The 27,560-nt window shown below is 42.3% G+C and overlaps 1 protein-coding gene across 2 annotated transcripts in view; it reads right to left on the minus strand.

Moving 5' to 3' along the window:
- PDGFA (platelet derived growth factor subunit A) overlaps positions 1–27,161 on the minus strand; it is a 43,895-nt gene extending 16,734 nt beyond the window's left edge. The window contains exons 1-4 of one of the 2 annotated variants that reach the window (XM_056535918.1): positions 26,361–27,161; positions 23,174–23,270; positions 7,149–7,259; positions 3,117–3,304 (exon numbers count right to left, since the gene is read on the minus strand). In XM_056535918.1, the coding sequence (XP_056391893.1) occupies positions 3,117–3,304; positions 7,149–7,259; positions 23,174–23,270; positions 26,361–26,423 (459 nt within the window). In that variant the 5' untranslated portion in view covers positions 26,424–27,161. The remainder of the gene's footprint in view (positions 1–3,116; positions 3,305–7,148; positions 7,260–23,173; positions 23,271–26,360) is intronic. The other variant, XM_056535919.1, reaches the window with a different exon arrangement.
- Between the last annotated feature and the right edge of the window lie 399 nt (positions 27,162–27,560).

Raw genomic sequence — 27,560 nt, forward strand, 5'->3', positions numbered from 1 at the left:
TGGACCTGCTACACAGTGACATTTGGTTGCTCAGAGATTGTGGTAAATTTGCAGGATTATCACACTATTTGGTTTTCCAATGGTAAACAAGGTCATGTAGAGACCAATGCAAATTGTTCAACCTGGTCAGCAATGGTTGCAAGGTCGCCAGCAGCAACCTACTTGCAGTCATCACTGGTGTTCATATACATCTACCCATAGTGAACTAAGGTACAAGAGACTAAGGCCATGTTCACACATCAGAATTTCCACGGCGGAATCAAATTAATGTCAATGAGGCATTTCAGCAATATTCTGTATTTTAAAGAACACAGAATTCTGCTGAAGATCTGCCACAGGAATGTAGCCTAAGGGTCAACACCAACACCAGGAAATAAAAAAATTAATAAAAAAACTATAATACTTATTGATGTATTTTATATTGGACAGGACAATAGATGTACAATGCACTAGCATGGTTCTGAATAAGAATTGTACTTGCCAACCCTATAAATGTGTGTTGTCTTTAAACAGGGATTTAAACGCTCAACTCATGTTGGGTCCTGGAACCCACATCTACAAACCAGCAACCATCAGAGGTCCAAGTTCCAAGAACAAGGCAACTATTTCAGAAACCAAAAAGCTTCTCTGAAGTTAATCATAACCCAGGCTTTACAACTCATGAATGCACAATAAGATGTGGTATTCTGACTATGAGATCCAAGTGATGTGGAAATGATGCGGCACCATAAATATAATTCATAACATCTCAAACATTAATCATCTCCAGCAAACATACAGAACAAAATCGCCATCAAAAGAGCAAGTTTGGCATCACGTCTCTTCATTAGATGCGGGGAGTCACAGACAGGGCATTTATAGAATGAATCATCGCTATATGAGGTGGTGGGCTGTGCAAGTACATGAAGAAAGAAATATTCAGGAGAAAGAAGATTCTGGAAAGGTCAATGAGCTAAGTTTGGGTGGCATGTTGGCTATTTGGTAGAGTGGATTAGGAAGCACAAAACCACTTTTAATAGGCATATTATTATTAGGTGCTATGTAGAGGAGACTAGAAAAACAAATGTTAAATCTCTTTTTCAAGTGCAAAAAAAACAACTTAACGAGTTAAGTACATGGCCCAAATTTTGTAGACCCCATATACAGTGCCATATGATTCCATGATCTAATATCGGACTATAAATGTGTAGTATATGATCTCATGGACTTCAAAGAAAATATGATGCCTTACAGGTCATCAATGCAGACACGTTGTGTATGCTGCGTGCACTTGATGCCTTTGGCTTACTAACACAATGACTAAAGTATAAAAACAGAATAAAGTATTCCATCTCTTTACGTAAAATAATTTTATTTTTTTTAAAGGTATAATACTGCATAGCCTCCATTGAAAGGACTACACAAAAAAATATAATAATAATAATAATAATAATAATAATAATAATAGTAAATATATAAACACACCGGTTCAATATAGTACATTTCACAACAGTCCTTTAAATGCATTTCCTAAGCTTTCCAAGGACAGACGAAGTTATTTCAAGTTACTAAGACGCTCTATAATTACACTTTGAAGGAAAAGGTAAGGTTGCCAAGTTGATGTGAAAGATGCAGCCAGATGCCCTTGTCGGAACAGCCGGCGTTATCATTTATTGATCTCTGGATGTGCCCGTGTACTCAGCCAGCATTCATTCCTATGATCTCTGTTCCTTGTAATAATAAAGGCCTCTATTTTAATGGAAAGAAAGTCTTTGCCCAATGTCTTTTATAAAAGTAGAAATAAGTGAAAAAACCTTCCAGGAGCACGGAATAGTCCAGTTTTGTGTAGCACTTTGTACCACATCCTGCGTGACTCTGCCATACAGTTTACTAAATGACGCCACACAAAGCCATTCAAGTACCAAGCCCAGAAAACTTTGCTTGTCAACTGCATTAAGTCCCAAGAAAAAGGCGGCTGTTGCGGTTTACACTGTGCTCCATTGTCTACATCGGGAGGTGAAGGGGTGAGCTTCCAGTTTCAAGGATTGAACACCCTCTCTCCTAACATGCTCTTTGACCTTCTGTCCTTTAACTTCAGATGGAAAACTTGGCTGTACACAGACATAGAGGGATATTATCTGAATGGTTAATTTATCTGGGGTTTGTCATTATATATAAGTTTTGTCATTTGCCAAAGGAAATGAATAAAAAAAACCTTTTATTTATAGAAACAGTTAAAACATTTTTGTATATAAAAAAATAAGAAATTTAGAAGTAGTAATATATAGAATAGCACAGCCATCTAGTATATTAAGATATGTCTTCTGCAGTATCATGGTTGACCAATCTGTCCATATAGAAAGCTACTTGCAGTAGTTACCAATGAGATTTTTTTTCCAGTATACACTACAGTTCACACTGGTCCTTGTCCCTATGGGTCCTACAAATTTAAAACACACTATAAAACTAGTTTCATAGAAAAACTGTTAACCCAACCATATTTATGCAGTTTCGTAAGGAAACAAATCACCCAAACATTGCATACAGAAGCTATTCCAGTACATGTCCATTAGGATTGACCCTGGGCAGTAGAAAGCTAGTGTTGCTACACTGTCGTAAAGTGCAAAGATATCACTGCAAAACAGCAAAGGCATCCAAACTCCATCTAGTTCCACCAAAGATCTTTTGGTACTTTGGTGGGCCATCTACTTCTGATACCATAATGGACTCCAAAGGTCCAGCAGAGGAAAACTATCAAAGTGGAGATTAAAACAAATAACGTGCAACATATATTTTTATATGGGTTGATTCACAAATGACCATTGTAAATGAACGACGACAAAGTGTACAAAGCAATTACTAGTGGACTCGCACGTATAGATGGAAAAAGGCCTACAGAATGGTTTCCTTCAGTGGGTCCCAGCGACCCCAGTTCAAGTCTACTCAAGATACAAAGTGATGCTATCATGATGCACCAAATAACAACAAGGGTTACCTCAACATATGGATATTTAGCCTACCAACAAGAAGCAAACCAAGAGCAGAACACCAAACCCATGTCCGGATCTGCATTAATGATCCCAGACACAAATCTACCTAGGCCATATTTCAAGATCTGGGTGGTACATTGTGCTTACCTTGACACTCCGGTGGTGTATTTTTGATGGTTGGCATTTAACACTGCTGGTATTACAGCAACCTGTGCAACGTTTCACCTCCACACAAGGCGGCCATATCAGAAAGTTTGCCGATGTTGGGTCAATTTGGCTACGAGGTATCTCGTATATAACAGTCCTTGTTTTGCAGGCTGCAGGAACAGCTTCCTCTATTTAAAAAACAAAAAGTATTTTTGTGATTTTATGCAATTTTTTTTTTTTACATAAAACAAACCATTGCAGTAGGATACAGCCACATATTGTTTATTTGCACTTTTAACACCTATCATACAACTAGGGCACCACACAATTTATGACTCAGCAAAGCACCTGCTGCAATCCCAGTCATACAATCTGTCACCTATGTTTAGCTAAATATATACTCGTGCTAAGTGTGAAAGTTGAGTCTATGTGCAGTGTGATAATCATTCTTCCTGATTCATCCAAGGCCATCTCTCCAGACAACCTCCACGATGAATTGTAGCTCCGAGATATGAAAACATACAATTCGGTCCAGCAATAAATAGTTTTGAAGGGCAGAGCTATGGTACAGCTTCAGCCGGAACTCTATATAGCCTATAAAGTTACTAAAGAAGCCATCGATGAACAAATACACCTAACATTCAAAAGGAAAGCTCCATATAAAATTCTGAATTAATGTTAGTACTAGGTGCCGAATTTAACAGACTTGTAATGAATATGTTGGGACCACTGACAAAACAGCGAGAGTCTAAAAATGGTGACCATGCTGAATACTAATGTTCCTGACGGGAAGAGAGAGTCACATGGCCCTCCATAGATGTGCTGGTGGTATATATAGAGGATATGCTGAAAAAAAAACAACCATCAGTGTCAAGCATGGATAGGTCATAAGGCAATTGATATTTGATGGTGGTTTATCTGAAGTGACAAATAGGGGATAAGATGTCTAAAGATGTCCGTTCGTTTAGAGTGTCGGGTGCAGTGCCAGGGTTTGACACATCAGGGCCAGGCCCCCTCAATGCAAGTCTATGGGAGGGGGCATGATGGCCGTCATGCCCCCTCCCACAGACTTGCATTGAGGAAACGTGGCCACGATGTCACAAGCATGGCCATGATGTCACGAGCCACCACCCACATCACCAGTCATCCAGAAGTTCGCTCCGTGCACTGGATGTCTGGGGTGCCGCAGCAGAGAAACCCCTGCGATCAGGCATCTTATCCCCTATCCAAAGGATAAGATGTCTAGGGGAGGAGTACCCCTTTAACCCCTTAAGGACTCAGGGTTTTTCCGTTTTTGCACTTTCGTTTTTTCCTCCTTACCTTTTAAAAATCATAACCCTTTCAATTTTCCACCTAAAAATCCATATTATGGCTTATTTTTTGCGTCGCCAATTCTACTTTGCAGTGACATTAGTCATTTTACTCAAAAATGCACGGCGAAACGGAAAAAAAAATCATTGTGCGACAAAATCGAAAAAAAAACGCCATTTTGTAACTTTTGGGGGCTTTCGTTTCTACGCAGTGCATATTTCGGTAAAAATTACACCTTATTATTATTCTGTAGGTCCATACGGTTAAAATGATCCCCTACTTATATAGGTTTGATTTTGTCGCACTTCTGGAAAAAATCATAACTACATGCAGGAAAATTTATACGTTTAAAAATGTCATCTTCTGACCCCTATAACTTTTTTATTTTTCCATGTATGGGGTGGTATGAGGACTCATTTTTTGCGCCGTGATCTGAAGTTTTTATCGGTATGATTTTTGTTTTGATCGGACTTTTTGATCACTTTTTATTCATTTTTTAATGATATAAAAAGTGACCAAAATACGCTTTTTTGGACTTTGGAATTTTTTTGCGCGTACGCCATTAACCGTACGGCTTAATTAATGATATATTTTTATAGTTCGGACATTTACGCACGCGGCGATACCACATATGTTTATTTTTTATTTTTTTTACACTGTTTTATTTTTTTTATGGGAAAAGGGGGGTGATTCAAACTTTTATTAGGGAAGGGGTTAAATGACCTTTATTAACACTTTTTTTTTACATTTTTTTTGCAGTGTTATAGGTCCCATAGGGACCTATAACACTGCACACACTGATCTCTAATGCTGATCACTGGCGTGCATTAACACGCCTGTGATCAGCATTATCGGCGCTTGACTGCTCCTGCCTGGATCTCAGGCACGGAGCAGTCATTCGTCGATCGGACACCGAGGAGGCAGGTAAGAGCCCTCCCGGTGTCCGATCAGCTGTTCGGGACGCCGCGATTTCACCGCGGCGGTCCCGAACAGCCCGACTGAGCAGCCGGGTCACTTTCACTTTAGAAGCGGCGGTCAGCTTTGACCGCCGCTTCTAAAGGGTTAATACCGCACATCGCCGCGATCGGCGATGTGTGGTATTAGCCGCGGGTCCCGGCCGTTGATTAGCGCCGGGACCGACGCGATATGATGCGGGATCGCGGCGCGATCCCGCTTCATATCGCGGGAGCCGGCGCAGGACGTAAATATACGTCCTGCGTCGTTAAGGGGTTAATTTAGGAGCAAAAAGGACATAATATGGGTGCTATCCTGTAGCACCTGCCAGACCCATTACTGCTACCACCAGGGCTTTGCACCCCATTATCAGAGTGAATGGGGTGCAAAGTTTCTAATTTTGTAGTCTTTTTCCTCAAGCAAGAATCCTTCAAATAGAATGCCAAAAGCAATACATAGTAACATAGTTCATAAGGTTGAAAAAAGACCAGAGTCCATCAAGTTCAACCTATATCCCTAATGAGTCCCTACTGAGTTAATCCAGAGGAAGGAAAAAAAAACTCCAAATATGGCACTCAGATTAAATCCATGGATCAACGTTCTTTCCCTATAAATCTAGTATAGATAACCAGCAATGTTGTTGTTCTCCAAAAATGCATCCAGCCCCTTTTGAAGTCTTACAGAGTTCTCCATGACCACCTCCTCCGGGAGAGAATTCCATAGTCTCACTGCTCTTACAGCAAAGAACCCCCGTCTGTGATGTTGTAGAAACTTTCTTTCCTCAAGAAGTAGAGGATGCCCCCTTGTTATGGATACAGTCCTGGGTATAAATAGATCATGGGAGAGATCTCTGTACGGTCCCCTGATATATTTATACATAGTTATTTGGTCGCCCCTAAGCCTTCTTATTTCTAAACTAAGTAATCCTAATTCTGATAATCTTTCTAGATACTGTAGTCCTCCCATTCCCCGTATTAGGCTGGGTTCACACCACGTCTTTGCAATACATTTCCCGTATCAGGTTTCAATACTTGTTTAAAATATTTACAAGCAGATTTTTAATATTAGTTCGAGAAAAGCAATATCTGCACCCTATGCTGGAGGGCCTATGTTAAAGGAGTTATGCAGGAGTAGAAGAACATAGCTTTGCTTTCTCCCAAAAACAGCCCCACTCTTCAGTTTGTGTGCAGTTTTGTGGCTCCGTCCCAAAGGGAATAAGGATTCCTTGCAACACAGCTCACAACCTAGGGACAGGCGTGGCACTGTTTTTGGAAGGAAGCTTAGGAAGAATGCTTTTTTTGATCCTGGATTAAGCCTTTAAAAGCAAAGCAGATGGCACTGTGCTTACATTTGGGTCCATTCCCGTTAAAAAGTTTCTGAGAGGAGAAATTCCGATGCATCATCCTCCCATTGTTTTCAATGGCATTCTGATGTACCCTGCACACTACAGAATTTTCGTGGCGATTCAAATTCCGGACTCCGCCATGAGATTAAACATGTTCATTCTTTCGGAACAATAAGCGTATGTCTTAGCGGAAATGCTGTTGAGTGAATGGGCTCTTACTACACTTTGTCCCTAGGTTTTCTCTGGTTGTTATATTACTCGCAAGGGATTTCAATGTGTAGAGGGAGCATTTCATACACAAAAAAAGGGTATTCATAATGCATTCAGGAGGACATTCACATTACTGGACTGTTACAGAGCCATGAATGAGAGACATGAACAGTGATTTGGGGGGGGGGGGGGGTTCATTTGAAGTATCTTACCGATGCTTCGCTTCCTGCGAACATGCACAGACCTCTTCTCTTGGACATGTTTATTGTGATGGAAGTTGTGTGTCTGCGTTTTTACGTTTCCTCCTGATAAATCATCAGGCCCTAAAACACAGTAAAAATAAGAAATCATAAAGCAGTGTCTAGTTTATGATGTTTTACATATATTTAAATAAACAGGGTCAATTAAAAAAAAAAAAAAAGTTTGTAAGACGGACAGCATCTTATGCATGGGCAATGTCCTCCACAACATACACTCAACAAGTATCAGATTAGTAGCTTAGATTATATCACAAAACCTTCCATTATACCACAACAGAATTTAAGCCCAACCTTTAGATCTTTAAAGGGGTGTATCACTGGCCAGAGATGGGAACATTTAGTTCCAAATGCTGTGTGCACGCTGCTGGGGGCAGCAATGCCCCCTCGTGATTTCAAGCCATGCCCCCTGAATGCAAGTCTATGGGAGGGGACGTGAATTCCGCCACGCCCCCTCCCTTATACTTGCATTGAGGGGGTGTGGCGTGGTCGATCCCAGCAGCGAGCACACACCACTAAATGTGGAGTACCCCTTTAAGAATTGGTTAAGAGGAGAAACAAAGTCAATAAAAACCAAAAAGACACAGAAGAATAACTTTAGAATTAGGTATACAAATAACCAAACGCCTTACATCAGGAACTTAGACTATTTGGCACCAGGTAGAAAAGTAACCAAATCCTAATGTGAAGAGTCACAATACCTGTTGGCAATAAAGCTCACCTCCTCTCTATGTACCAAGGCCCTAAACTGGCAGTAAGGAATTGGTGCCACATTAAAATATACATTGCCAAATGAAGATTTAGTTAATTTTAAAACTTTTACCTCACCTAAAAATAAAAAAGTAAAAATCTGTATTTCACCATCAATAGCCAAAGCAAAGAAATTGTATGAGATTACGAAAACATGGTTCCCCTCTTCCAGACATAGGGCCACTTGTCCGCATTCACAACTGTAATATTAGAGACGGGCCACAGAAAAGTGGGGTTGTGTTACAGATGAAGGCAGCCATGTTTGTTTCTGTCTAATACAACCCCTTAAGTTAATCCATTATTCCCACTATATAAAAATGGCATGCTATTAAAACACACAAATTTATATACTTTGAGTATCAAAATACCTATGCAGATTAGAAAAAAAAAAAGAAAAGAAAAGAAAAACCTTGGATGAACCCCCCAATCTGGATGGGATGGGACCAGCCTAATTGGTTGTACCCTTGCTGCCCCGTCAGGCAGCCTCCCAGCAGTGTCATCACCCCCCCCCCCCCCAATCTGTTCTACTGTAATTGTATATTATCCACTATGTCATTTATATAAGAATGTTGTATCTTTAAGAAAGGTTAACATGGGATCATCAGTTGTCATGTGACTGTTACCCAGGAGGTATCCGTGACCAGGTGACTTAAGGGTGACCAATGGGACCCCACCAGAGAGTCTCCCCCATAAAAGCACTGGGGAGGAGTCTCTTCTCTCTCTCTCTTAGTTCCTGAGTCTTTGCTGAAGTGCAGTCGAGCCTCAGGGTACATTCACACGCGCAGATTTTTTAGCGGGTTTTCCACTGCGTATTTGAAAGTGGGCGGGCTCTTCTCGGCTGTCTGCAGCAGATTTTCCGCGGCGGTATGTACACTGCGGAAAATCCGCCGCAAGCACCATTGAAGTCAGTAGGGACTGCGACGTATTTTCCGCAGCGTAAATTCCGCCGCGGAAAATCTGCTGCAGTGGAAAACCCGCTAAAAAATCTGCACATGTGAACGTACCCTAAGAGTGTGTCTGGAGTCATAGGAGGCCTCAAGTCAGGTTTTCAAGTAAAGAATATAGTGGTATATAGTATATAGAGTATATAGTATTTAGAGGTCTGCATACCACTATATTCTTTATACCCTTTCTGGCACGTAGGGTTACGTGTAACACAGAAACCTCGGAACATATTAGCACAGTGTGAGCCCCCAAACTTCAAGTAAGCTAAAGTCACAGCTTAGTCTGTCTCCAGTCAAGTCAAGTCAGTCACAGTCATCTATTGTCAATTCAACGTGGCCTGCACTAAATTGTCCAAAACCACTGCAAGTCCCAACAAGCCCTTAAAGTCTCTAAAGTCACTGGTCACCTCTGTGGGCCCGGCTACACTGTATAGACTGTACCATCTGTTGCTCAGTAAAGCTACTGTTGTCCGTAACTTGGTGTCTGAGTCATTATTGTCCCCGTGCCTAGCCCAGGAGCCAGCAGTATACTTTCGGGTGGTATTGAGGATAAACCACGCCCTGGCATCACAAATAAAAGGGGTTAATGCCATCTGCCCCTAGGATAATTCCATCTGCCCTGCATCACACCCCATACCAGTGTGCCTCCAACTGTTGCAAAACTACAATTCTCAGTGGCCAAAGGCTGTCCGGGCATGCTGGAAGTTGTTTTGCAGCAGCTGGAGGCACACAGACAGACACTCTGGGAAACACTGGCCTACTATATAAGGGAGCCTTCTGACTCTCTGCATATTTGTTCTTAGAGAGAGAAGCTACTGCCTGAGTAGTCTGGCAGCGGCTTACTCCTCCTCTCACCAGTCATAGCACATTAACTCTTGGTTGTGTGCTCATGTATATGGGAAAGGGGGGGGGGGGTTATTGGAGAGAGGGAAAAAAAACTGCTGTAGACTAAAAGTGATCGCTTGTGTATGGGTACCATTCGAGTTTCTATACAACTTACTGACACAGAATGTTGGATCCGTATATTCTTACGAAAACAGTCACATGGTTCTAACGCTAAGCCCCAAATCATGATTTTAAACCTGCAGAATTCAGTATATATTGTAGTCTCCAACAGTGGTATCCAACCTGTGTCTATAGCCATTTTAAAACTACAACTCTCAGCATGCGACTGGCTGGAGAGTCCTAGGTTAGGCTAAGTTCACATGACTGTTGCGCTCCGTCCCGTTCAGGGTCCGTTGGGCTCTTACATGGGATCCGGCGCGTGTCCAGTATTTTAGAGGTGAAAATAAAAAGGACCGGACATGCACTGTTTTTTTCTCTACTCAACTCCTGTCCTTCCGACAGGGCGCCCTTTACCAAAGTATAACCGCAGTGTGAACGAGGTCTTAGTAGTTTGACCCAATGGCCTAATTACACGAGTACCTATTATTATATATTATTATTATTAATTATTATTATATATTATTAAGTAAAATTCTAGTTCCGTCATTTTATCTTATACATTCTACGCTGCCTATAAGCTGCTATTACCACAGGCGATGTACTTCTCAGTCATTACCCCGACATAAAAAGCTTTGATCCTGCGTTCATTGTTTCCATATTCTAGATATCTCCTTCTCTTCTAGGGTGGTGGTGAGGAGGGGGAGGGAGGGGGGGGGTGTAAGCCTTTGCCAGCAGTTAATTTAGAATGGTTTTGTGGCATGGACCCAAATAGTTTCACTTAAATTTTTTATGCCCTGATGTACTGACAATGTTTAGAGAATGGATAAAATATACGACAATTAGTTCTGCCTTGTTCCGTAATGTATCTGCAAAATGCAACCCGATCATTACTAACAAAATGGAGGAGCGCCAAGTAAACTCACGAGAAAAAAAAAGAAAATAAAAAATAAGGTGCTCCTACGTGGAATGACTCCGTCTTGGCATTCGTTTTAACATCTGCCAAAAAAAGGCAATTACATTTTCAGAAGCCCAGAATGGAGTCGCCTTGCATTGATCTATGGGCATAGGTAGACAAAACATGATTGAATTCACAATAACTCATGTGGACCAACAGGGGACAGAAAATGTACATTATTTTCATGTTAATCCAATCTACCAATGACCAAGCCAATTTACATTTTTTAGGTGCCAGTTCTAGTACTACAACACAATATGATGCCCACCCAAGTTTTTAACCTTAGTTGTGTTTCCCAACCAGGGTGCCTCCAGGTGTTGCAAAACTACAACTCCCAGCATGCCCAGACAGCCAAAGGCAAAACTACTGATGCAAAACTACAACTCCCAGCATGCCCAGACAGCCAAAGGCAAAACTACAACTCCCAGCATGCCCAGACAGCCAAAGGCAAAACTACTGATGCAAAACTACAACTCCCAGCATGCCCAGACAGCCAAAGGCAAAACTACTGATGCAAAACTACAACTCCCAGCATGCCCAGACAGCCAAAGGCAAAACTACTGATGCAAAACTACAACTCCCAGCATGCCCAGACAGCCAAAGGCAAAACTACAACTCCCAGCATGCCCAGACAGCCAAAGGCAAAACTACTGATGCAAAACTACAACTCCCAGCATGCCCAGACAGCCAAAGGCAAAACTACAACTCCCAGCATGCCCAGACAGCCAAAGGCAAAACTACAACTCCCAGCATGCCCAGACAGCCAAAGGCAAAACTACTGATGCAAAACTACAACTCCCAGCATGCCCAGACAGCCAAAGGCAAAACTACAACTCCCAGCATGCCCAGACAGCCAAAGGCAAAACTACTGATGCAAAACTACAACTCCCAGCATGCCCGGACAGCCAAAGGCTGTCCGGGCATGCTGGGAGTTGTAGTTTTGCACCACCAGGAGGCACCCTGGTTGGGAAACACTGATAAGGTTAAAAGCTTGGGTGGGCATCATATTGTGTTGTAGTACTAGAACTGGCACCTAAAAATTTTTTATTGGCTTGGTCATTGGTAGATTGGATTTGTGGTAACTGGGGTGTTGCAATGGTGAATGAAGGGTCTGGTGGTATTAAACCTTAGTTGACGTAACGCCAGGGTGTAGTTTACTTAAAGGAGTCGTCCACTGGTGAACAAGTGGTGAACAACTTATCCCCTATCCTAAGTTGCAGATCGTGGGGGGGGGTCCGACCGCTGGGGCCCCCCACGATCTCCTGTACGGGGCCCAGGCAGCCGCGCAAAAGGGGTGTGTCGACCACCGCACGAAGCGACGTCCGACACGCCCCCTCAATACAACAATATGGCAGAGCCGGAGCGCTGCCTTCGGCAATCTCCGGCTCTGCCATAGCGATGTATTGAGGGGGCGCGTTTGCCGGCGCTTCGTGTGGTGGTCGACACCCGCTATCTGCCCGGAGAGCCTGGCCCCCGTACAGGGAGATCGTGGGGGGGCCCCAGCGGTGGGACCCCCCGCGATCTCAAACTTATCCCCTATCTTTAGGATGGGGATAAGTTTTTCACCACTGGACTACCCCTTTAATAGTAATGTTCCTGCCAATAGTAATGTTCCTGTCCAACTTGCTGGGAGTTGTAGTTTTCGTTTGGGGCAGCTGCTGAGCCACAGGCTGTATCAAGGCATGCTGGGAGTTGTAGCTCATTACTAACTACAACTTCCGAATGATAAAAAAAAAAAAATTATAATATATATATATATATATATATATATATATATATATATATATATATATATATATATATATATTATATAAAATAAATAAAATAATAAATAAAATAATAAATAAAATAATTAAATATTAATAAATAATAATAATTAAATAATAATAATTAAATAATTAAATAATAATTAAATAATTAAATAATAATTAAAAATTATAATAATAATATACAAAAAAGCGACCAAAAAGTCCCATCAAAACAAAAATGGTCCTGTTAAAAACTACAGATCGGGCAAAAAACGAACCCTCATACAGGCCCGTATAAAAGGAGATATAAAAAAAGTTATAGGGGTCAAAATAGGACACAAAATTGTCCCCGTATGTGTGTATCCTGTCATGTCATGCATATATAAATAATTATGCTAATTAGCATGCCCAGTATTTTTCTGCAAGAAAAGGTGGCAACCCTACCAACAAGACACTTGATAAATCTGCTCCATAAGGTTAAATGTATGAAAAATGTAAATATTGCCTATAGCAACCAATCACAGCACAGCTTTCACTTTAAAAGTGCAGGTTAAGGGAGGGGAATTTCCTGCCTCTGGATTCCATTGACTTCAATGGGCAGCAACAGAATTTGTTTGCGGACTTCCACGAGCAGACCATTCCAGTACCTGTTTACAGTAGCAAGACGACAACCAGTCAAGTGCCTATATAGGTTGTCAGATTTCTTTCCAGAGACCCTGAATGGCACTACAGTCTGCACAGTTATATTCTAGTTACCGTCTGGGGGAAATTCATTAAAACTTGCGCAGAGCAGCAGTGGAGCTGTTGCTTATAGCAACACGATTTTTTTTTGTAACAAAGCATCTAAAAAATGAAAGCAGAAATCTGATTGGTTGCTATGGGAAACTGCTCCTCTGTACTTTTAAAAAACATATAAATAAATCTCCCCTTTACCCAAACTTCTTGCACATCGGTCAAAGACAACCGAGCCATTAGGCCCCATTCACATGGCGGAAATGTCCATACAAAGTTTCCGGCAGACATTCCGCAGGCATTCGGCCTGACGGCGATGCATTTCTGAGCGAAATGACGTCAGTTCTTTCTGCAGAGTCTGGAATCGGGATTTCCATGGCAAATGTTCCCACCGCGGAAATTCCGCAGCGTGAACAATGCAGCACAATCCCATTTAAAAACAATAGCAGTCTGCTGCAATGTAAGTTTCTGAGCTCAATTTTTCCTGCCGAATTTTGCTCGGAAATTGCGCCGTAAAGTCAATGGCTAGCAAAATCCACAACAAATATGCATTTGTGACCATACCTTTAGGGCATGTTCACACGTACTACATATGCTGCAGATTTTCTGCTAGTAAGTTATTGATAAAATCTGCAATATCATTATCACTTCATTCTAGTGATTGGTGGAGGTCTCCACACCCAGACCTCCACCAATCCAAACTTCTGAAAGTTTAGGTACACCTCAAGGAATTTCTTTTAGTTTGGAGCCTTATTGCTTACTACTTTTATTGCTGTGGGTGCAGCTCCCAGCACATCATTTTACCAGGGAAAGCTGCAGTCAGCCAGTCATCTTATATGACAGGGTTTCCCAACCAGAATGCCTTTAGCTGTGTAAAGCAACAACTCCCAGAATGCACGACAGCCTTTGGGTTGGCTGTATGTGTGTCAGTCTTCAAAGGGGTACTCCGGTGGAAAACTTAAAAAAAAAAAAAAAAAAAACACAACTGGTGCCAGAAAGTTAAACAGATTAGTACATTTCTAAATTATTTTCTTTTTTGAACACCGAGCTCTCTGCTGACATCACGACCACAGTGCTCTCTGCTGACATCACGACCACAGTGCTCTCTGCTGACATCACGACCACAGTGCTCTCTGCTGACATCACGACCACAGTGCTCTCTGCTGACATCACGACCACAGTGCTCTCTGCTGACATCACAACCACAGTGCTCTCTGCTGACATCACGACCACAGTGCTCTCTGCTGACATCACGACCACAGTGCTCTCTGCTGACATCACGACCACAGTGCTCTCTGCTGACATCACGACCACAGTGCTCTCTGCTGACATATCTGTCCAGAGTAGGAGAAAATCCCCATAGCAAACATATGCTGCTCTGGACAGTTCCTAAAATGGACAGAGATGTCAGCAGAGAGCACTGTGGTCATGATGTCAGCAGAGAGCACTGTGGTCGTGATGTCAGCAGAGAGCACTGTGGTCGTGATGTCAGCAGAGAGCACTGTGGTCATGATGTCAGCAGAGAGCACTGTGGTCCAAAAAGACAAGAATTTCCTGTGTAGTATTCAGCAGCTAATAAGTACTGGAAAGATTAAGATTTTTTAATAGAAGTAATTTACAAATCTGTTTAACGTTCTGGCACCAGTTGATTTAAAAAAATTAATAAATAAAAAAAATAAAAACCTTTTCCACCAGAGTACCCCTTTAATTTTATCCTAGCATTGTATTCTATGAGCTAAGAAGAGTAGGATGAAAGTGGCAATAAATTCTCCATAGCAGGTAGGATTTAGTACTAGGCTCGAACACATCCACATGTATATAATATCTATAAGGAATTCTCCATCCTGGGCTGTGATCTATCCTAAGCTGTTTGAGTCCCGCAAAACCTCTTTTAGAACTCAAGTCTATGTATTTTGGTCACCAGAACCACCTTCAATGGGCAATGCACGTCCATATCTACCAGACAGTTATTTTAGGTAGTCCTCACCTCTCTTATGCAATTATGTGCTGTATATAGCACGTCCCGACCAAATCTCTTCCTGCCCCGCTGTCATTTTATTTTAGCAGCGGATAAAAATGTCACTTGCTTCCTCGGCTCGGGTTCAAATTGCTTCACGATAAGGTTTTAATACCACATTGCAAGTTACGACATAAACTTTGGAAAGTCAGCCGCCTTGAGAACTCCTTAAGGTCACAATATAGACCCACTGCCTTAGAATGTAATACAGGTAGTAAAATTATTAAGCACATATTAAGCTTATTATACATTATAGTGCTGTCCAGGCCTAAAATCCTATACCGGAGCATCCACAACAGTGTAGTAACCACAGCCAAAATTTTAAGAATTTTTTTTTAAAAGGGGGTAAACATGCTTTGGGGGTTAAAAGGTATTATGAAGTATTTAACATATAAATTGCATACACTAGAGGTCCCCAACCCAGTCCTCAAGGCCCACAACAGTCCAAAATAAGATTGTTTCCCTGTTTTATTTCTATGGAGTAACTCGAAAAAACATGGAATGTTGGTGGGCCTTGAGAAACGGGTTGGGGACCACTGGCTTACATCATCCCACAAAGTAAGGTTGCGCAAACAAGATGCGTCTTGATGAAGAACAAGTCAAGCAATAAGGTTAAAGGAGAACTACGGGATTGAAAAGGTTATCCCCTATCCTAAGGAGAGGGGATAAGTTTCAGATCGCGGGGGGTCCGACCGCTGGGGCCCCCCCACCATCTCCCATACGGTGCCGCGGCTCACTGCATAGAGAGCGCGTGTCGACCACCGCACGAGGCAGCGGCTGAAACGCGCCCTCCATTTACTGCTATGGGAGAGCCGAAGCGCTGCCTTTGGCAATTTCCGGCTCTCCCATAGCAGTGTATGGATGGGGCATGTCGGCCGCTGCTTCGTGTGGTGGTCAACACGCCCTCTCTAACCAGAGAGCCGGGGCCCCGTATGGGAGATCGCTGGGGGCACCAGCGATCCTTAGGATAGGGGATAAATGTTTCAATCCCGTAGTTCTCCTTTAAAAGGGGTTATCCAGGAAAAAAAAAATTTTTTATATATCAACTGGCTCCAGAAAGTTAAACAGATTTGTGAATTACTTTATTCAAAAATCTTAATCCTTTCAGTACTTCTGAGCTGCTGAAGTTATGGTTGTTCTTTTCTGTCTAAGTGCTCTCTGATGACACCTGTCTCGGGAAACGCCCAGTTTACAAACAAATCCCCATAGCAAACGTCTTCTACTCTGTGCAGTTCCCGAGACAAGCAGAGATGTCAGCAGAGATCACTGTTGCCAGACCGAAAACAACAACTCTACTTCAGCAGCTGATAATTATTGAAAGGATTAAGATTTTTTAATAGAAGTAATTTACAAAACATGGCCGCAAACATGCTGAAGGATATTACAAAGGTTTCCTGTGGCTTTAAGATATTGAGAGAAACGTACATAATCCAAATTACCTAGAATAATCAAACCCCATTGTTTTCATGTGAGAACTCACTGGGGAGGCTGCCATTTTACAGAAATAAGCTATAAAACTGTATTTCAATACCAAAGAGGCAGGGACACCATTTTATACATGCGGTACTTTGTGGACCATAGTTTAGGGCGACTTTATAGGGGGGACTTTTATAGAATATGCATCTCTGAGAAACAAAAAGTAAGCAGTTCCAGAAGGGAAATAGATCAGCTCGCCGCTTGGAGACTTCAGACACAGACCGATGATATTATGGAAGCACGGATGCAGAGATTCCCCTATCCCCGTATCATTCAGGCAGAGAACAAAAGCAAAATACAGCTCCCAAGGTGCAAGTACAATTAATATTTGACGTTTACTTCATCTAATTAAAAATAAAATTCCGTGGTGGAAGTGAGTGGCGACATGTCACTCTAAAATCGAAGTGAATCGCCAACGCGTTTCGAGCATAAGCTCTTCGCCATGGCGAAGAGCTTATGCTCGAAACGCGTCGGCATTTCACTTCGATTTTAGAGTGACATGTCGCCACTCACTTCCACCACGGAATTTCTTTTTTAATTGGATGAAGTAAACGTTAAAGTTTTAACGTACTTGCACCTTGGGAGCTGGATTTTCCTTTTGTTCTCTGCCTAAATAAAGTAAGCCCCCTTGTCAGGTTTTCTAATAATTTTATCCCAAATCTTACTGCCATATGGTACCAGGATAACTCTGGCATGCACACACCATAAAACATTAGTTCCTACATCATATCAAGTAGCCACTCAAAGGGGGAGATTTATCAAAACCTGTGCAGAGGAAAACTTGCCCAGTTGCCCATAGCAACCAATCAGCTTGCTGCTTTCATTTTTTATGAAGGCCTGTGAAAAATGAAAGAAGCGATCTGATTGGTTGCTATGGACAACTGGGTAACTTTTCCTCTGCACAGGTTTTGATAAATCTCCCCCAATATGTCCACAAAGAACATACTAATTATATATATATATATATATATATATATATATATATATATATATATATATATATATATATATATATATATATATATATCACAAGTCAATTTCCAAACAATATCAGTATACACCAAGTAAAAATTAGATTCCTCTGATGCCTCCAGCTGTTGTCAGAACAGCTTCTCTATGTCCTCTATTCTTAGAAATTAGGACGTAGAAGGACATTGGTGTGGAGGATTACTTGGCATCACTTTATTTACAAGGGGTAGCAAAGCGATAGTTTTCACCAAAATATTATAGTGTTTTTGTGGATGTACATTAAACCACGTTGTATCCTCATTATCATTTCACCAGCACCTTACAGTTTGCTTTGGACAATAATCATGACATTATAGTGAAACATACTACTTATAAAGAGTACCAAAAGGAATGGGGATTCTTGTAGGTCATGCAGGGTTTCACTGGTAGAGATGAGCGAACTTACAGTAAATTCAATTTGTCACGAACTTCTCGGCTCGGCGGTTGATGACTTTTCCTGCATAAATGAGTTCAGCTTTCAGGTGCTCCCGTGGGCTGGAAAAGGTGGATACAGTCCTAGGAGACTCTTTCCTAGGACTGTATCCACCTTTTCCAGCCCACCGGAGCACCTGAAAGCTGAACTCATTTATGAAGGATAAGACATCAACTGCCGAGCCGAGAAGTTCGTGACAAATCGAATTTACTGTAAGTTCGCTCATCTCTATTCACTGGGGGGAAAAAAAGTATACAAAGCAGCCCTCCTCCAGAAGGAAAACAGCAAGGTCTCTGGTGCCACTTATTGGAGGTCACCTCCCTGCAAGGCAGAGCTTTAATCCCTTTAGAGCCTTGGAACATGCCTGGAGATAACTAGCATCCAATAGGTGGCACCAAAGAGCAAGCTGCTTTCTCTTTGAAGAGCTACTTTGCATATTACTATATACACTAGTGCAGTGGTTCTTAACCTGGGTTTGACCGAACCCCAGGGGTTCAGTGGGGGAGGTTGCTACAGGACAGGCAAACCAAGCAATTGCTTGGGGCCCCGAGCACAGCCGGTGTTTTCCCGTCATGTAGCGACGGGGCAATTCCCCCCCCCACATCACTATTAACTCCCTGCAGTTAAGTTTAAAAACGCAAGGGCCGCCGGGACATAGCACACGCCTGGATGTCACTGACGTCCCATGCGTGCGCACATGGAAACGAAGGCGCCAAGGATCGGAGGATAGAGAAGGAGGAAGACGCGCACTGGCCAGCTTGGTAAGTGACCAGCGGCACGTCATCTTCGGTGCTCCGACCACCGGTCCCGAGACCTGCGGCTATAGCCGGAGTGGTGGTCTGAGCACTGAAGTGGGCAGTACACAGGCATACAGCCTCCAGCCATACACTGTATATGGCTGGAGGCTGTATGTCTGTGGGGGAACACTGCCTAAATCAGTGGTCTTCAACCTGTGGACCTCCAGATGTTGCAAAACTACAACTCTCAGCATGCCCGGACAGCCGTTGGCTGTCCGGGCAAGCTGGGAGTTGTAGTTTTGCAACATCTGGAGGTCCACAGGTTGAAGACCGTAATGTGGGGGAACTCTGCCTGCCTAATGTGGGGGTGGGGGGGGGGGGGAACACTACCTGCCTTATGTGGGGGAACACTACCATTGTTGCGAAAATGACATGAGAGTGGCAGTTGCCAAGGTAAAGCCGCGCATTTCTGAACTGGTCTCTGAAAGACAACAGCAGAAGTCACACTGATTTGCAGTAAATATTCATTATGTTTGTGTGTGAAAATCATGTTTTCATGGTTTTGTTATTTGTTCTTAATGGTTTTGTTCATTTTGTGCACCTATGTATAAATAAATACTTAAATATATACCTCCTATATTTTGAATTTGAAAAAATCTAAATTTTATTTTTCCAATTAAGAGGGGTTCGGTGAATGCGCATATGAAACTGATGGGGTTCAGTACCTCCAACAAGGTTAAGAACCACTGCACTAGTGAATTTGGGTAGTTCCTTATCAACAAAGAAAAAAAAAAAAAAAAAAAAAAAAAAAAAAAAAAACAGACAAAACGGGGCATTTCCATCTAGGACATCCCATAAATATCCACCTCTGGATTCCTCAGCCCACTTTGGCCTGTTTGCAGCCACTGGAGGTGATCAGGAAGCTGAAAACAGCAGTGACATAAACAGCGAAGCTGGCGTGTCTATGCCATTTGTTCAACACCAATTAAATTCAATGGGAGTTACGCAAAATTGTGTAACTCACCAACTTAGACTGCTTTTGGCTTCCCGACCAACTCCAACAGCCGCAAACAAGCTAGTGAGGAGCAGCGCTTTAAGAAGGGGGTGACTAGTAGAGATGAGCGAACTTACAGTAAATTTGATTCGTCACAAACTTCTCGGCTCGGCAGTTGATGACTTATCCTGCATAAATTAGTTCAGCTTTCAGGTGCTCCGGTGGGCTGGAAAAGGTGGATACAGTCCTAGGAAAGAGTGTCCTAGGACTGTATCCACCTTTTCCAGCCCACGGGAGCACCTGAAAGCTGAACTACTTTATGCAGGATAAATCATCAACTGCCGAGCCGAGAAGTTTGTGACGAATCGAATTTACTGTAAGTTCACTCATCTCTAGTGACTAGGGGTATCCTGTTGGAAAGACTAGTGTATGTCACCGACAATACAAAAAAAAAAAAATATCTGCAACTGAAGTTTAGTTCTATTTGTCTGAATGTGGTTGTTTTAGTGGCAAGTACAAGGATATTTACAAGTCCTTTTAGGATGAATGAGCTGAGCCACAAGAACAACTAAAACAAACCAAGTTTTGGTTTGGCAAAAAAATTTATTAAAAATTTAATAAATCTTCAGACTACCCGTGACATCACATGACAGTGCACAAGGTATCAAGAATGTAGACCTACCCTCCTACCATTCAGTCCATCCATCCATCCATCCGCACTGCTCGTGTCACAGCGCCCTGCACATTTCCGCCATACGGATTGAGAAGTGTTGCCATGTTTAATTGGAAGTTCAGCTTAAATTTTCCCTCCTTTCAAGATAAAAGCTCCTTTTATCCTAAACATGCACAATCAGCTGTCTGGGACCGGGGTGCTTCATTACCTGCTCAAAGCTCAGCGGCAAAAGAGAGGTTGTGAAGCAGAAAAACCTGGCCTATATAAATAGACCTGCAATTATGCCCCGAGTAAAGGATGTGTGAATGAGCCGAGGAGCTCTGTGTCCTACAACCCCGCTAGACAATTGCTGGGATCCAAGGGAAATTAGCCTTGCAGTCTTGTTACAACAGGCTCTCTGATCCTCTACCACTGATTTGTTTAATACCCTACAAATAATTGCTTTTTATTATTTATGACTATGGCCAAAGTTAGAAGGTCCCAACACGACTTCAAAAGCAGCGCAGACTAAATTGCTAAAGGCACGCACTTAACAGAAGCTACCACCCCGACGTTATCAAAGACTTTTCCCTATTCATTAGAGACACCATCATAACATGGCTATTGTCAACTATCTTTTCACCACTAGGCATAATCTTCCTCTGTGGTTTACAGCTTACGAAGAAAAGAAGAAAAAAATATGTTCCTGTCAACAGGTAGAAGGCTACAAAAATATCTGGTGCCACATAATCCTGGATAATTGGAATCATTATCACAGTTCTTCCCTTAGGCTTTATAAGGGATATTTGGTAATTATGTTATAAAAGCAGTGGGTGTTTGAAATGTAACTCATAAATTATAAAAACACAAATTTTGCAACATATCAGGAACACAGAAGTTACTAAAAAGCATAAAACGGTGCTGTACAAGGCCCCAGTACCCCGAGGAGGAGTAGGAGGAGGTCTACTATGGTAGCTATGGAGTCAGAATAGAAGGGAAAGCCATAACTGCAATTTGCCCCACTCACCTTCTGCATAAACCTGCTAAGTAGTAGTAAACGGAGAAAAGCATGGAAGGGGGACAAGCCAAAAAGACACACCCCGAGGAGATTGGCAGGTGTTTTTGGCATGGAGTATCATGGCCTAAGGCAGACATAGGCAAAGTTCAGCACTGCAGTTGTTTTGGACTACATCTCCCATGATGGTCTTAGAGCCAAATGGGAGATGTAGTCGGAAACAACTGCAGTGCCGGATGTTGCCTATCCCTGGCCTACTGTGTTCCTCAAAAATGATGGATTCTATCAAGGACCAAAACGTAACAAAGACTTTTACTCTAATACACAATCCTCCTATGCCAGCCGAAACAAGAACGCCAACCCCACATGACTAGATCTCAAAAACGAGAATACTTCTAAACATGATTTCAAACATTTCTACGAAATTGACAAATTAAAAAAAAAATTTTTAGCTTCACAACTACAGTTCATTAAAAAAAGAAGAAGAAGTATTTGCTTTATAAGAAAGTAGAAATGGTTACACCCACTACAGGGCACATACCATCAATAGTATCGGCGGAGTTCTAGAACAGCCACCTTCCACTGCATCCATTGTATTAAGTGTAGCCTGACATGATCTACACCACTGATCAAAATGCATCAGTCACCAGTGTCATTCTAAAATATTTCGAATGATGAACATTTTTACAAATACCACGTTTTCTGGCTTCTATTTTGCATCTTAATGTCACACAAGGCTGAAAATCAGGCGAAGGCCAAGTCCACACAGCACGTTCTGGTTTAATATTTTTTATTTTTAAATACTACTGAAAACTGGAATTTGTTTAAAATAAAAAAATAAGCCACTTGGCCTCTCTTTAGGATCCCCTTTGGGCAACAGAAAAATGCATCAAAAACTGCACTGTGTGAACGCGACCTGTGGACTGAGATCAGATTCTTTAATATTCAACTATGTAACCATCCGCATTTCAAAAAAAATAGAAAAAAAGTGTAATAAAATGCCAAGACTGTTGATAAACATCCCAGAAAACATTGTCATCCATTCATAAATATGGCACGCGTTACCGGCAGCGATCTTTCCCAATCACAGTTTTGTCGCTTGTGACACATTGATTCACGTGCTGTTCCCCCAGATTGTAAGAATGCATTTTTTTTGTAACGTCCACGGACACAATTGCATTGTTACAGGTTGACATTTCCTTACGATAGCAACAGATGGGCTGTAAATACCCAGAGACCGAGCTACAGCTGATATCATTCCCATCACAAACTCTTCTGCAGGGACTAGGCAATGAACATGAACACAGGTCGCCCTTTATACTGCCATCTCCCAACGCACAGGCCTCCTTATCCCCCAAGAGAGTCCAGGCACACCCATTCATTATAAGCCCTGTGAGTTTATCAATAGCTCAGCTGCTGTTTATTGGCCTGGAATCTGACCTCTTCTTCTTCTTCACCGTTTAACCATTTGTGCTCCCCAAAGAGGGAAAAGTGATAAGAGGACATAGGATAAACAACATCCCAAAAAAAACAGGAGGTGACCAGGAGAAGGTAAAAAAGGAAATTGAATTTACCTACGGAATCAATCTCCAGGAGGCGCTGTAGGTCGCTGATGCTGTGGATTTCACTGTGAGCCAGTCTCTCGATCAGCTCCTGAGGGATCTCCGCTTCCTTAATGCAGCCAGGGAAGAAACACATTTAAAAATACAGTTCATAGACACTTCCCAATGACAATCCACTCCCACTATATAATGAACAGTTCGCATGCAGGATCCTCCCTTAGCACCGAGCATGCTATAGAATAGTACGCCTGCAAAACGGAGTACCTCCAGCACAGAGAGGACGAAAGTACCTGAGAAGGGGCAGGAGGAGGGGGCTCGCCTCCAGACACAGGCCCTAACTATTCTCAAAAGGGGAACGTGGTGCACAATTCCTTCCACAATCAAAAGAAAAAACAAACGTCACCACAACACCATTACGTCCAGCTCCTTATTTGTTCCTTATCGGCGACTTGAGTTACCTTTGCACCCACCGGTACATTCTCAAAGTTGCCACTGAATGTCATGTTCCCTGCCCATTTTACTAGGACTAGACTGGAAGAGCTGAAATCATTCAGACACTCGTATAACAGAAGCAAACTAGACCTGCAAAAAATAAAAAAAAATTACAAAAAATAAAAAAAAAGGTGTCTGTGTTTTCTCTAAGGGAGCATGTCAGCAGTCTGGAAAGCAAGACATATGAAATGGAAAATCAGCTCATTGTGTCCTACTCTTTTGCAAAAGGGCCTACGGGAAAGAGGCAAATACCCTTACACCCTCCGTCATCAATGGGGGATCTAAGCCTTGTTCACTCTAGACTGTAAGCTCTTTGGTCAACCGATTTTAGAATTTTAACCCTTCAACGCTCACGTCCCAATGATTACTTTATATGGTTATACAGTCTTCTGCATGCGTGCCCGCACTACTCCCCCCCCCCCCCCCCCCTTTAACCACAGTACTGAAGTGGTTGCACGGTTTAGTTCGTACAACCTGTAGTAGCATAATATGAAAGAAACGACTAGTGGCTTTGAAGATTACCACATGCAGCGGGAACGGGATAACAAAACTCTTTGAGAAAAGCCCACGGGCAGGTAACTGCTTCCATTTACCCATGAAGTCAACAACAAGAGATTTTTTTTTTCTTTTTGGAGGGGGAGAGGGGGGGGGGGCACTCACAGACACGTAACTACAACCTGCATTTCAATCTGCAACCTGATCTAGATTCCTTCTCCCTTAAGGTAGACAGAAATAAAAGTCCTAAATCCCAGCGGAATACAGAATGGCACAAAAGAAGCACCAGGATGGGTCATTTCCCTTTAAAAAAAGGAGCCTGGGCAACAAAGCCTTGAAACTTTACCAGCTATGCCCCAGTTTTCACATAGGCTATAGGAGGAGGGGGGGGGGGGGGGGGGGGCATGGTTCATTTTGCAAAAGGACTACAATTTCTTATCTGCTCCGTCTGTGCAGGAGGACACCCATCATGCCATAGTACAGTGGTCTCCAAACTGTGGACCTCCAGCTGTTGCAAAACTACAACTCCCAGCATGCCCGGACAGCCGTTGGCTGTCCGGGCATGCTGGGAGTTGTAGTTTTGCAACAGCTGGAGGTCCACAGTTTGCCATAGTATCTAAAACATAGCCTATTGATACAAATGTAACTTTTCTCATGACAACAAATAAATGTATCCATTTTAAACTTGATATTTATAAATATTTAGCAACTGTCCCTTGATGACAACAGCAAACATATTGAAATATTTCCCTCCAGTTAATACTAAATTTTGTATCATTTTTTTTAGCAGATTTATAGGATCCAAACCCCCTTTTCACTATTTGTAGCTTAGTAACTTTTGTACTACTGTAGGAGGCAGTATAGCCAAGACAGATGTGCTCAGCAAGAATCTTTAAGGTTAGAGCACATGTGTAAGGCCTCCGACATAGTAGCGTATGGGAAGGGAGTAAAATAGCATTTAGGACTTCAATGTGCTCGAACATGTCCTAATCTTGTCTAGGCATGGACTGATAGAATGTGGTTCACTGCACTCATCAATGGTGGATGGGATTTATTATTATATATATTTATTTTATTTTTTAATTTAAAAAAAAAAAAAAAAAATATATATATATATATATATATATATATATATATATATATATATATATATATATATAAATATAAATCATTTTTTTTAAATATGAGAATATATATATGTGAACATACACGTGTAGCAGTTTGGAGTTGAGCAGACATTCTATGATTTTGCAGCTACACGTGTATGTTCAGACAATATATATATATATATATATATATATATATATATATATATATATATATATAAAATTTTTATTTATTTTTTATATATAAAAAAAAAAAAAATTATATATTTTATAATTTTATATCACTAGAGCCAACATAGGAGGCCCATGCAGAAAATTCTGCACCGGAACATCTTGGAAAGCAGCTGTCATTTACCGTCAGGGCACCTGCACCTACTGCAGAACCTCCTGGGAAAACAGAACTGTCAATCATCATCTTAAGGGTGCCTGATCGTGTGAAAAAAAATAATAAAAAATTAAAAAATTAAAAATTATTATAATAAAAAAAAAAAAAAAAAAAAAAAAAAAAGATAGAATTTGGGTCAACGACCGCCAATATTAAAATGTGGACATTTTAAATATTTGCAGCAGTTACTTTTACACCATGTCTTTACGGATGGTATAAGGGTGGATCCTTGCCCAGAGGATACCTGTGCACTCACACCCATTGGGCACCTTCAAGTGGTTTCCTACCATAATGGGGGTTGTTGGCGGTCAGATGCATCATTTGGCTAGACTAGTGTTTTCTCAACCAGGGTGCCTCCAGCTGTGGCAAAACTACAACTCCCAGCATGCACGGACAGCCGAAGGCTGTCCGTGCATGCTGGGAGTTGTAGTTTTGCCACAGCTGGAGGCACCCTGGTTGAGAAAACACTGGTCTAGAGACTTTTTACTTGACTTAAATGGGTCTGGTTTAGTGTAAGTCTTCAAGTTGCTGAAGTGCAGGTGACATGAAGAAGCTCCTGCAGGATCTGAGGCTCCTGGGGGTGAATGGATCAGCACTGTAGGTCTTTCCAGCCCTGCCCAAGGCTGCTGGTGTAGGAGAGGCAATCTGCACACAATGCTACACATACAAGGTTCTCTGCACACACAACATATAGAGAAAAATGAAGCCAACCAAGACCTACCTCGCAGAATGAAGGAGACAGGTAGCAGACGCCTAGAAGCAAAATCCAAGCCCAGCTCGTCATTGCGTTCTGCTGCACTTATTACTGAATGACAATGCAATGTCTCGATGTAGGAGCTGCAGAACTGCTCCTGTGTCTGGGGGAGTCAGTACCATCCCTTAGAGGGGGATCAACACCCCACCAAATGTGTTGGATCTGCTGGACCTTTAGAGGGGTTGGGTGGGTTCTCCAGCACCAACCTGATTTTTTTCTCTCTCTCTCTCTCTCTCTCTTCTCTCCTTCCTCCTTTTTTTCTTGCAGATGGGTTGATCAGGCAATGAGGCTCAGTGTCTGCATGATGTGCACTGACAGAGCACCATAGAAAGCCAAGGAGGCAGCTCTAGATCTCCACTGGAAGGCTCATCACCTGTCTGCATGGAGCTCCTATGTACCCCCCTCCCTTCCCAATCATTAAATGCACAAAGGCACCGAAGCCCTGTGTCTGTGGCAGAGGAAGAAGCAAAAAAAAAAGAAAGCAAGTTTCCAAACACTGGGATCTTCTCAGGTCTTCTGCACTGTGGGCAATAAGGCAGCAGATCCCTGGAGTTCCACCTGGATGGAAAATGGTTTAAATCCCAGGACGAGGAGGAAGCAGCAGCAGGAGGAGCAGGAGCAGGGTGGACGAGTAACTCCTGGGGGATGTCAGCTGCTCACAGCTCTCTGCTGTTGGGAGAGTGAAATTATCTGGAGCAAGAGATTATAGCATTGCCAACCTCCCATGTACCGCCCCCTCTCCCAGTACTAAGCAACACAACCACAAACAGCCAAGTAGTGGGCTGGTTCTCTGGGCCAACACTGCCTGCCTGCTAGTCACTGACTATGGGGAGATCAGGGGTGCAGCTAGTCACTGACTATGGGGAGATGAGGGGTGCAGCTAGTCACTGACTATGGGGAGATCAGGGGTGCAGCTAGTCACTGACTATGGGGAGATCAGGGGTGCAGCTTGTCACTGACTATGGGGAGATCAGGGGTGCAGCTAGTAACTGACTATGGGGAGATCAGGGGTGCAGCTATATACAGCTAGTCACTGACTATGGGGAGATCAGGGGTGCAGCTATATACTGCTAGTCACTGACTATAGAGAGATTAGGGGTGCAGCTATACACTGCTAGTCACTGACTATAGAGAGATTAGGGGTGCAGCTATACTCTGCTAGTCACT

The sequence above is a fragment of the Hyla sarda genome, chromosome 8 (genome assembly GCF_029499605.1).
Source record: "Hyla sarda isolate aHylSar1 chromosome 8, aHylSar1.hap1, whole genome shotgun sequence".
Lineage (NCBI taxonomy): Eukaryota > Metazoa > Chordata > Amphibia > Anura > Hylidae > Hyla > Hyla sarda.